This window comes from Sinohyriopsis cumingii, chromosome 15 (assembly GCF_028554795.1).
Source record: "Sinohyriopsis cumingii isolate HCF-2022 chromosome 15, ASM2855479v2, whole genome shotgun sequence".
Taxonomy (NCBI): domain Eukaryota; kingdom Metazoa; phylum Mollusca; class Bivalvia; order Unionida; family Unionidae; genus Sinohyriopsis; species Sinohyriopsis cumingii.
The window spans coordinates 138,351,149-138,363,487 of NC_142975.1; the positions used below are offsets into that span (position 1 = coordinate 138,351,149).

General features: G+C 34.5%; 1 protein-coding gene across 1 annotated transcript; it reads right to left on the reverse strand.

The window, feature by feature from the left end:
- Positions 1-1,935: 1,935 nt before the first annotated feature.
- LOC149782888 (uncharacterized) lies at positions 1,936-12,081 on the reverse strand. The gene is made up of 5 exons (XM_089934434.1): positions 11,848-12,081; positions 8,747-8,989; positions 4,020-4,172; positions 3,319-3,533; positions 1,936-3,008 (listed from the first exon to the last, which is right to left on the reverse strand). The coding sequence occupies exons 1-5, from the start codon at positions 11,957-11,959 to the stop codon at positions 2,718-2,720; spliced, it is 1,014 nt and encodes a 337-aa protein (XP_089790560.1). The 5' UTR covers positions 11,960-12,081; the 3' UTR covers positions 1,936-2,717.
- Positions 12,082-12,339: the final 258 nt, after the last annotated feature.

Consider the following 12,339-nt stretch of genomic DNA (forward strand, 5'->3'; position numbering starts at 1 on the left):
TCAATTTGGTTTTTGTGAGTCTGCGTGTATTTGTCTGTACCTAAATACATATTACAACGTAATAAGGTGCTGCAGATCGAAAGTTGGTGTGTATAATTCAATACATAGTGTATGTATTAAGATGTTGCAGCTGTTATGTATATCTCTATTCTTTCGTAATTTTTGTTGATGACTGTAAATTTTAACGATTAGTACATAAATAATTTTATACACTGGTATAAATTATATTTCAATATATTAACAGTGCTTGTAAATTGCATATCTTCTATAAATAGATGTAAAGTTTCTAATAATAAACATGCTTTCGAGTTTGGAATTACTAATGATTGGCTAGCTAAATTCATCTGGTTGACTACTTCGACATACGTCACGTGAATAGGTATTGTGAAATATTAGACTGAGTAGTAAGGTCTGTCAGATTAGGTATATTGCTACATATAGTCTTAACTGAGCTCTTGGAGGTGTATATAAGGAGAGAACTGATCAACTATTTCAGTCCTATTTTGGATTCATCCATATTGCGAATTCTTATTTTATATGTTGTGGTACTAAAATAAGTCTGCAGATGTGTTTGATGTTGTGTTTAGAAATAATATGAAGGTAGACACTTGTTTGGATTAATCGTTGGAATTACAAACTGCTTATTGAACTAAAATATTGTTCATGGACTATTGTGAATATATTCAAAAGAGTTCTGGACAATGCCATATTGATGCATCAGGACTGTTTGACAGAGCAGTACATTTGAGTATCGAGAATTTTCAGAACATTCGATTCTTTAGGACTTGTGACAGAACTGTTGGTATTATTTTGGATTCAGTTCATAAAACTGTAAGTTCCTCTTAAATTTATCACTTTGATAATTAAATTATTTAAGTTTTACAAAACTTGTTGGTTTTGTTTGCTCTGTTACTTATTATATAGCCATAGAGTCGTAACATGTATCAAAGGTTGGTATGTATAATTAACTACATCTTGTACATATTAAGATGCCGCAGATCAAAGGTTTGTACGGTATAACTAAATACGTGTGTTGAATCCGATTTTTGTATACACCAATCTTATTGCCATTTATTATCCTCGTGTGCAATGCATGTAGCTCTTTACATAAATAATGAATACGTGTTTGTTCTAATCGATTTGGCTTGTTTTCTTTAAAATGATATTAAAAAATATATGTTCAATTGAACGAATGTTAAATGTGCTGATAGGTGTCTGTGTAACATCTAACCAAATACACCTGAAACATTACCTTTTGACAGCGATGTGTATGACTGTTTAAAAATGCCCTCACTTCGTCTTATCCCTCCTATTTCAATAACCGGCCTGAGCATACACTTAATTATTATGTTACAGCATGTTAACCGGTTTGTAACACATGATAACTAGCAGTAATTTATTCAGTATCACGTACACCTATGTGAAGTAGTTAAAGGTGATGTTCAAAATCTATGAAGTTGTATTTTTGGCATTTGTATTGGATAATTTTGTAATAAAATTTATTATCATTGCAAATTACACACAAAAATTGTTTAAGCAAAGAAACTTGTCATGAAAAAAGACATTCTGGTATTGTTTAGAAATCTACTACGTGACTGTTATTATACCACCTCCATATTATTTCTGCTGCTTGTTCACATGATTTGGGATTATAACAGTGTACGTAAGATATGAATGTAATATACAAAAATATTGGTACTGCAATCGTATGACTAGCGTCTTCACCGTTTTGTCTTAAGTACGTTTAGCCGGAAGGCATCGGTAAGATAATAAGTCAAAGGGACATAGGATCAGATCAGCTGAGATCAATAAAGCTTTCCCCCCTTATGAGTAATAATGAGCCATGTCCATGCTCTGACGTCAGAATGAGCATGATCCATGTCTTCAGTGCTTTAAACTTCTTAATATTTTTGAGTCGTCACATACAAAAACTAATTTCTCAATATTAAATACTTCAATTTTAAACAACAAATATCGGGTACAATATACTGATATTTCATCACGCTCACTGATTTTATAGGCCTAAGCTCTTTACGTCTATAGTGATATAATTTTATATAATTAAGTAGCAAGAAAATAACATAGCAAACTTGTACAATCTCTTTTCTTTCCTCAAATTCCAAGGTTACTGACAAACTGAACTTGTGAAATCTAATTCATCCTACTGCAAATGTCTCTTTGACTACAACACAACATCTGCATCAAGCACACCTCGATAAGCCGTAACAAGTACACCTCGATAAACCTTTACAAGTACACCTCGATAAACCGTTACAAGTACACCTCAATAAACCGTTACAAGTACACCTCGATAAACCTTTACAAGTACACCTCGATAAACCTTTACAAGTACACCTCGATAAACCGTTACAAGTACACCTCGATAAACCTTTACAAGTACACCTCGATAAACCTTTACTAGACATGAAATGAATACAGATTTTAAGCATACACCGTTATAACTGACGTATCCATTATCAAGATTCATAGCTTTTTATATCATTCATATGAATACAATATATGCAGTCTTTAAAATCATCGTTCTATTAGCAAAAAATGAATGTGACAAACTTTAAAAATGCTCATTTTTAAATGATATCTGATAGAGTTGCGTCTCCTTTTCAAGTCATAGATATAAAATAATGTGTGCAGAGGACAACGTATGGTCTCTCTGTCTCTCTGTCTGTCTGTCCGTCTCTCTCTCTCTCTTTTCTCATCTACTTGTTCACACTGATCCCTATCTCCCCAGCTGTAGCTTCTTCGTAGGTCGGCAAGTCTTTAAATACAAAATCAGACCTACTGGGGAATGCAGATCCCCCTTCGTTTACCACTTGTTCATAAGGTGGGGGAAGATCAGAAATCTCCTGGCCGTACATCAACACAACTGGTTCCGGTGTTGCCGTCTGGTTTCCATCTCCCGAGGTAGATCCAAGATGCCTCGATTGGTTTCCAAACGCTACTCGCGCCGTGTACGATGTTGTATTGGAAGTAGAACCTCGTCTGCAACTCTGGTAAAAGAGGAATACTGTGAAAAATAAACAAGACTAAATCTCTCTCTCTCTCTCTCAAATCAGGGACAAACAATGGTAGCAGTTGCGCCAGGACACACTACGATTTCTGACACTGAAGCCTGCGGGAAGTGCTTTATCCCAAGGGACGGGATGGATAATTAATCATTGTTCCGTTTGAATACTACTACTACTACTACTACTACTACTAATAATAATAATAATAATGACGAAGACGACGGCGACAACGACGATAATGATGAAAATTGAGATGACCACAATTTTATCTTACAATAAATGGAATTCATACCGATTTCTTTCTGCAGCAAAACACGAATATGACCACAAATATTATCATCAGGAGTCCAATGAAGCATCCAATGGCTATCCCAGCAATCTGTCCTTCTGACAGACCTTCCGGTTTGCAGTCTGAGCCATCTCCACAAGGATCCAATCTGGAACACCTCAGATCACTCATTATGCAATGGCCGTTGTCACACCGGTAGTGGTCATCCCTACAGGGGCCTGTACTCATAAACAATATATAAAATTCAAATGTCAAACCCTGAGAGCAACGACATCTTGTTATCGCATTTACATTGACCAAAATACATGATGTCACAGAAAATGTCTTGTGTCGCTTATGGCACTTCACCTTCCTTCCAAATAACCTGAATTGCTCGAAAATTAAAAAGAATAGTGAAAATACTATCGACCAAAAAGGAGGCAAATGTCTATAATGAAGCTGTTGTTGACTAACAAGCTGCAACGTACAGCAATTAATCTTTGAATCAATCTCAGCTATATCAATACTAACAATACAAATTCCTCTATTTGTTTTGCTCACCCAACCATAATCACGCACGCACGCACACACATGGATATTCTGCACACATTTAAACATACAAGCGCGAACTCGTACACAGACAAACACGAATGCGTCCATGAGTGAGTACAATGGTCCGTATTGTGGGTTTTATAGTCCTATTAAGTATGTCAAGGAAAACTTACCATCATCGAAAGAAGTGAATATAATATCAAATCCGGCACTAAGCAGTGTTTGCTCTGTACCGATAAACTGAAATCGCACATTGCTATCCCAGCTAAAATACCGATTTCCGGCTACAAGACTAACGTCATCTCCACATAACCTCTCTGGAAAACCTGAAATTTAAGCAAAATAAATAACGATTTGTCTTCACTAACTTTAGAGTTTTCTCGTATTGCAATATATATATATATATATATATATATATATATATATATATATATATATATATATATATATATATATATATATAGCGCTATAAACGCTTTTTCTAACCGATCACAACTAGTACAGTTGTGTATAGTCCGCAATAAATTTGTATAGCTAATCATGCATACAAATGATACATGGCCAATCGTAAATAAACAGTAAAGTTTATAATTCAGTAATCAAAACTAATGCCCTGTCTGGAGAAGAAGGTGTATTATTGCACGTGTTTTGTGTTACACTGTGACTTTCGAAGATACTTCCATAATTTAAATAATGAAGCTTTTTCTAAACACTTATAAAAAGACGTAATAAATATTCTTTGCAATATATGCTAAAACTAATCGAAAGCGGAAATATACATGGTGGCAATCGTTTTTTAAGAGGTCTGTCTATATTTGAGTGATTAGGCATGGATCAAATAGGAATAGGCACCACATAGCATGTACTACTTTGTTTTGGAAACATGCAGCATTGATGTGAAAGCAAATGAAAAGAGCAATGTCAAAGGATCACCATCGCATATTCCTCAATTTTGGATGCATTATCTGTTTTGAAACAATATAATTTTGGTCTCTTTACCCTCCCCCCCCCCCGGGCTACAAAGGTCAATAACTATTTAAATAATTGCTGAATGAAAGTGATATATCTATATGCGCATCTTCAGGTGATGACTATAATGAGAGTTGCATCTGAAAAGTTAGGACACTAGTGCTCTGTACAATACATGTATTTTATTAGTGAACAGTATGACAGTGCATCCCTCAAAATAGTCCCCATATACCTCTACACAATTTCTCAGTCTCATTATCCCATTATTAATGGCATTTTGTATTCGCAATTTGGAATGTTGTTCATGCACTGAAAAACTACATCAAACGGCATGGCGATTTTTAATCGTCTGCCCCTAAGCAAATATTTTGATCACGGGATTCAGCCAAAGATACCTTGGAGTGAAATCAGGACTGTATGGAGGATGTTGCAAAGTTAGGATGTTTTGCTCCTTCGAGAAAATTTGTCAGGGATTTATGCGTTCCTGCGTTGTCAATGAAGGAGATGGACACCTCGAATACCGGAGCGCAGACGGATGGTTCAGTGGTTTTTCATAGGTTTTAGTAATACACTGGAGGCATAAAAATGTCCAGTGACACCAACAGAGCCAGGCACACGTACGGGGACGACCAGGCCTTTTGCATTGATACATAGTCTGTATGAAGTACTGTCAATTGTCCGACAACGTCTAGCGATCTGTTGTCTCGTTTTCCATGTTTCATCACCTCTCTCTTACTGAAACATCTCCAGTTAATCTTGTCATATTGACAAGTAGCTGCTTGGAGATTTCAACCCAAGTCTGTTCGAGATCAGCCGTCAAAAAATGCGGGACACATTTTGCACAAACCTTTTTGATCTTCAAATTATTATTTAATATATTATAAACAGCTTCAGAATGAATGCCTTTGATAATATATTCTACAGTGTGTCGAGCATCTTCATCGATTGCCCCCTTCACAGCAGCCACAATCCGCTCATCAATCGCAGAGAACACCTCTTCCATGGATCATCTTCCACAGATTTACGAGCATCTTTAAAAGGGTGAAATTACTTATGGCAATTAAATCAATTAACAGTATCCAAGTTGGCTCTGATATTAGTTGGAGAATTCACTAAGAGCGCCCTAAATCTTGCAATATGATCTCTGCTTGATTACGGAATTGTCTTCCTCCGACAGTTGTACGTTACTGGCTTTTAACTATGTTAAAATTATAGTAAAATAGTAAGATATTTTCAAATATGCCTTGTATTTGCCACCTTTCATGACAGTCCTTTCAAAACTGCTTGACTACTTGCAAGACTGACGGAAACGAGAAAAATGGGCTTGTACTATATTATAAAAACAAAGAAAACGTTAACAAATTAAAACTAGTGCGCTGACAGACATAAATATCACCAATCTCCATCTTTTACATATACATTTTGGATGACGTGGCAAAATATTCATTCAAGACAGCCCTTGATCTGAACCAGGTGAGTAAGAGTTTGTAAAGAAAAAGTCGGTCTTTTTTCTTCTTTATCCATCCTCCTTCTGCGTCGACCAAATCCCAAGACTCAACCACTTTCTTCTATACCGCACCATGCTTACCAGATGTGAGATTGTACCAGATCTTCCGACACTTATTTCATCCATGCTTAGATATAAAACTTAGGTGTCTGAGAAAGTAACTGACATCTCTTCAAGCTTTAGATATAATATAACTATCTCCAATTCACACCGTGGTGGGGTCAAAAATAACAACCGTTTTCATTTAGTACCTCGTCACCACGTAGGCAATTATATAAGCAAATATAATTCTCAAACTCTATCCAAAAGCGATATCAAAGCATACGGAATAATTGATAAACTCACTGAAAGAAAGACATACGAAGGATGACTTGTTGTCCTAAGAAAACGACAGGTAGGTACATTTGTGTTTTATCTTTACAAGTTTTGACATTTCAACAAATCTGCACACTGCATATGTAAGCAAATATAAACCATATTTTATGATGGATGGATGGATGGACGGATGAATGGATGGATAGTATTGAAGAATAGGAGCTCGCCATATACTATTCAATTAATAGGACAGTTTGGCGAAATTTAAACTTGGATAATCTCATATACGGGGAAAATAATATTTCAGAGTCACGTGTAAGTTAAAAACAGTAATATCTTTTCGTTGTTTGGGTGTCTAGAAAAGAAGTTTCTAGAGGAATCCTTGGAAGGCATAATTTATTGTGCCGTGCCATTATTACTATCTCGGATTGGGTTCAATAGTATTTCTGACTCATTTGAAACTTAAAAATAATACATTCTTTCGATGGCACGGTGTTTAGAAATAAGGTTTCTTGAACAATGGTGCGCCGAATTTTTTTATTATATACTCTTGTACAACCACTACTTTTATACTGCTGAACTCTTACTACAACAATAAATGGACATTACAATATAATATAATCAGCGTGCCGCACAAAAAAAAAAAAAAAAAACGGGATGCAAAGAAGGAATATTAGGTATTAACTTTGAAGAGAATACTCATTTAGGAAGCAGATTGACTGAAAAAGATCGAAGGCTTTTTTCTACATGCTTGTGCATTACAAATTTAAGTGTTTATGTGGCGGAACCATTACATATAAATATTTTCACGATTATGTCAAAACAGAATTATACATAAACGCGAACAGGGAAATGGAGAATACGTTATAGAAAAAAATATTAGCGGAAAAATAGAGAGAAATACTTTACAAATTTCACCAAACCAAAGCAAACAAAGGGCCCAGATAAGACATCATCTCTGCCATTGCCTACAATCTGTTTGGCTGAAGCGAAAGATAATTATGAAACAGTTGGTAATCAGCAGAAAACACATTCCATTAAAATGTACGCGCAGAAAAACATTACATAGATAGCAGCATGAAGAACCTTGAAAACCGCCTGTCGTTGACAAAGAGTGGGTTTCTAAACAGGTGGACATAACAGAGCATTATCACGTAAAAAATGAACGCATGCGCATCATGCAAGTTTATATTTATAAGGAAACCAGAGGGAAAAAAGAAGGTATATCTCTAACATCATAGTTAAACACCACAATGGTACACATGAAATACACGATAAGGTGACTATTATTTGGGGACTGTTTTATCTAATTAATATAATAAAGAAGAAATTAAAACAGATAACGTCGCAAAATATGAATCTGATTTTCACTACCTATTTTTTATATAAAAAAATCTGAAAATATGCAGTGCAAAAGATTACAAGCGTGTCTATGAGATCTTGATAATGTAATCATTAGAACATTTTGACTTCTGTGAGATTTCAGTATTAAAAAGTATAAAAGCAATTCATACAAATAATCAGATATGAAATTTTCCTTGACATCGGCAATGAATTTCTCCCTATTTTCTGCTATCATTCTATCATGTTTTGTGCCTCCTTTTTCATGTGTATTTTTGTTTTAACATGCTAGTGAAAACATCTAATGGCTACACCATATCAATACCTAAATGAGTCCTCATCAAATTCGAGTCCTCATCAAATTCGTCCTGCATGTAGAAATACACTTTCAAACACTGCCAATCAAGCTGCTTCCGATATGAAGAATATTTTCATTTCGATATATAGAATTCAATCATTTAATTTGGTTTGGTGATTTTTTATTACGTACCACAATTATAGCCTTTTGGTATATCCATTGAGTGTGGGAGCAAGATTTCAAAGCACGATAGCTTGGTCCTAGAAACATTTTTTCCTAAATATCATACCGTCAAACAGATCGTATTATTTTATTTTAAACGTGACAGAAGATATTTTGTCATACTCAATAACAGATAGTAATAATTTAAATTTCACAAAAAGATTGTACTATTCCAGTAGTAAAAGGTGGCCTCGCACTCTCATAAACTCACCATCATACATGGATAGACAAGCTGTTGTTTTAATTACCTCTTATTTTTGCAGACGCTGGGGACCTTCCATCCTGTGCCACAAGGTAACCATTAGCACAAGAGGGACCTATATTTAAACTGGTGAAGTAAAATGAGATGTGATTCGCAGAAATCGCGGTGATAATGAAGCTGCAGTTTTTGTTAGATTCCAGATAGGTAGAAAATCTAAAACGAACTATCCCTGTGTAAACGTTTTCTTTATCTAGGCTGATCCTGCTCCCGCACATCAGGTCCATCTTATCTATAAAAAAAAACAAAAGAAAAAAATGTGAAGCTATAAAACTGTTGCAAACCTCTGTATCTCGACAATAGTATTTGGATCGACATTTCCATCTATTTTTCATTGTATTTTTTCTGTTGTGTTTTATTTTCTTTCGTTTTTCTAGGTCATCTTGACAAGTAATCAGTTTCCTCTGACCTTTCTTATTTAGATTGATAGTAAACGAATCCACAGTAGGCAGGCCGTGTTCGACACAATGACGTTCAATTTTGCTAACTCGTGTTTAAAGGGACAACCCAGTGATGCTGCCTCGTGATTACATTACATGGTGGCCTATCATGTTCGTTGGATATAAGTAAGCATCTATAGCAACTACGTACCGACAGCTAGTAGTAGTAGTAGTAGTAGTAGTAAACGTAGCACCAGAATAAGTACAACCATCATTCATACTACTGCTACAAATATGAGAATCGCACGAAAGAAATAACTTTTGAAACTATTCACTCAAATACCAGAGAGAGAGAGAGAGAGAGTATTTACGCTGTATCCATGATATACCACGAGATGTATACATTTTTCTTTAACAGGAAACGAGGCCTGACTTAACTTTTACCATCATTCTAAGTCCAGAGACATCGTGGGATGACACAAATGAAAATCCTCTACGCTCGTCATTTCATTGATTTTAGCCCGTATCTTGCTACGATGGTCCACAGAGAGAGAGAGAGAGAGAGAGAGAGAGAGAGAGAGAGAGAGAGAAACAGACTGACAGACAGACAGACAGAGGCCTTTAGACATTTTCATATTAAATTAATAATAATTGATTTTTAAAACATTATAAGATGTTTAAATAATAACAACAACAACAACAACAAAACATTAAATACATTACAATATATGTATCAGGTAACCGAGAAATTTACCGTATAATGTCGACATGATTTGCAACTTTGTATTACTGATAAACACTGTAGGTAAATACCAAGGAAGTCCACACATATCGTTACGACGAACCATATTCTTATAGGTTACTTGGTGTAATTTCTATTTCATGGTTTTAATCCAGCCCAAATTACTTCTCTCTCTCACTCCACATTTCTGCGTTGTTTGTCCGTTATGCACGAGAAGGGAAGGTGAACATAAAGCAGAAATGATTGCGATAAAAATGTGTACCATATTAAATTCATTTAGAAAACGGGAATTATTAATTCTTTTTGTCGTTATTTTCATACGTCACTAATGATTAATGAGTGGAAATTCTTCATTGATCTAGAATCATCAGCACACGGTCGCGAGAATGTTTATATATGTATATTTTCATGGGTAGATTACAATTTGATATACCAATAGTACACTTTAAATGCCATGTTATTTTTAACGTATATATATATATATATATATATATATATATATATATATATATATATATATATATATATATATATATTCTGTCATTTTCTGACTACAGTAATAGAATTTCAAAGGCCTGTGCGTTAATGTTTTGTTCTACTTTTCATTTGATTCTGTAATGACAACGTACCTATCGTAACACAGCGTAAGTGATACGCAACCGTTGTTTGGTGACGTCATGATTCATGACGTGGATTCTAAATCTGTATTAGATGTGGATCAGATACAAAGGTTCATATTAGCTCGGGGAAATGTGCCCTTTATTGGTAGTTAGGTATGTAACAAAAACTTGTTGAAATCATTTTTTATATACATATATATGATATTCCGATATTTACATTTCGATTGCACACATGCAGTTCGTACACATGATCTAGGTATGAGTTTGTATCATCTCATACAAAATTAAATAAAAGTTTTCTTTCAAACGATATGATCTAATTTTCGAATCATATTCTTTATAAAAATAAAACTCAGTAAAATGTATTTAAATTTAGTGAAATGTTTCCAAACTTAGTGAAATGTATCCAAACTTAGTAAAATGTATCCAAAAGGGATACATAACATTTATATTTGACTATTTTGTGTTGCTTTTTAAGAATCTTTCAAGGGTTATAATCGTTTCATTATCAATCATCCCTTTTCTTCATAAGCCCTCACACTAATCAGTCTTTTTTATCCGTAGATTTATTTCAAAGAAAATTTATCGAACAGATTGTTTAATTTGTTGAAGACGTTCTCGGGTGGATTTTGCAAACCTAACATTTTAAAAAATTTAATTTTGACTATTAAATGCTTCAAAATTATATACCTATTTTGACCACAAATTTCAAGTATTTAATTTCTTGAACATGTTTGGTTATAATTCATGCAAGGTTGTCAGTTTTAAGGTTCTAAAAGACATTAATTCCCAAAACTGCAGAGTCTCTGAGACCATGTCATGTTTAATTCTGTGTATTTTGTAACAAACTGGATTTTCATACTCCCGAAACCAAGCAACTTTTGTCTTCTCTAAATTAATGTAAAGGGCGGATTTGTGAGCACATAACTAAAACACACAAAAAAGTATTTATTATTTTCGATGCAGATAAAGACGAATTTGAACGACTCTGCAACCTGCTATGAATTACAAACTACACATAAGGAAAAGGTAAAACTTAACAAAGGAGTCGTGGATGACTGGAATAGAGACAGGTATAACACTATGTATCCCTTTCGCACGACTGATTTCATTTCAAGCCTTTTCTGTGCTGCGCCCCTTTTTTGTACTGTCCTCCTCTTCCCCATTTCAAATACACACGGTTGCATACACATTCGTCATGAAACATAATCGCGTTTGTTTGATTGAAAGTGTATAGAAGGTAGACAAATAAATGTATGTTTCCAAACATCTGCATCTACAATATCGATGAGTCAAACCTACTTGCTAATACGTATGATCTAGATTACGACCTCAGCTATGTACTTACATGTGTTAATGGCGGCTACCTGTACAGCCGAAAACAAAGCGAATACACAGGTGATCAGACAGGTGTAATGGTAAAGTCTGGTCATCCTAGACTGATCTTCTAATATCAGCATCACATATTTCCAAGACTGAACAGCAGTATCACACAATGATCCAAAACGAAAGAGGATTTAACCTGTCCATGTTTACATCGCGCGTGACACGAAAAACGGTTATTGAAAAGTGAAGAGGCACCAGTGGGTCACTTCTAATCATTACCTACTTCCGGCTGTTGTCTTAAATTCCAAGCGAAGTATATAAATTCCATAAATTAATATAATTATTAAATATTGAAATATCAACATGGATTTTCATTTATGAAGAACACCTTTTAGAAGATATCGATTAATAATTGTGACAATTAAAGGTAATTTTATTATTATTTATTAATGTGAATAGAAAACGTCAAAACATAGGCATAGAATTAAAATAAAAAGATTAAAATGTGTTTGAA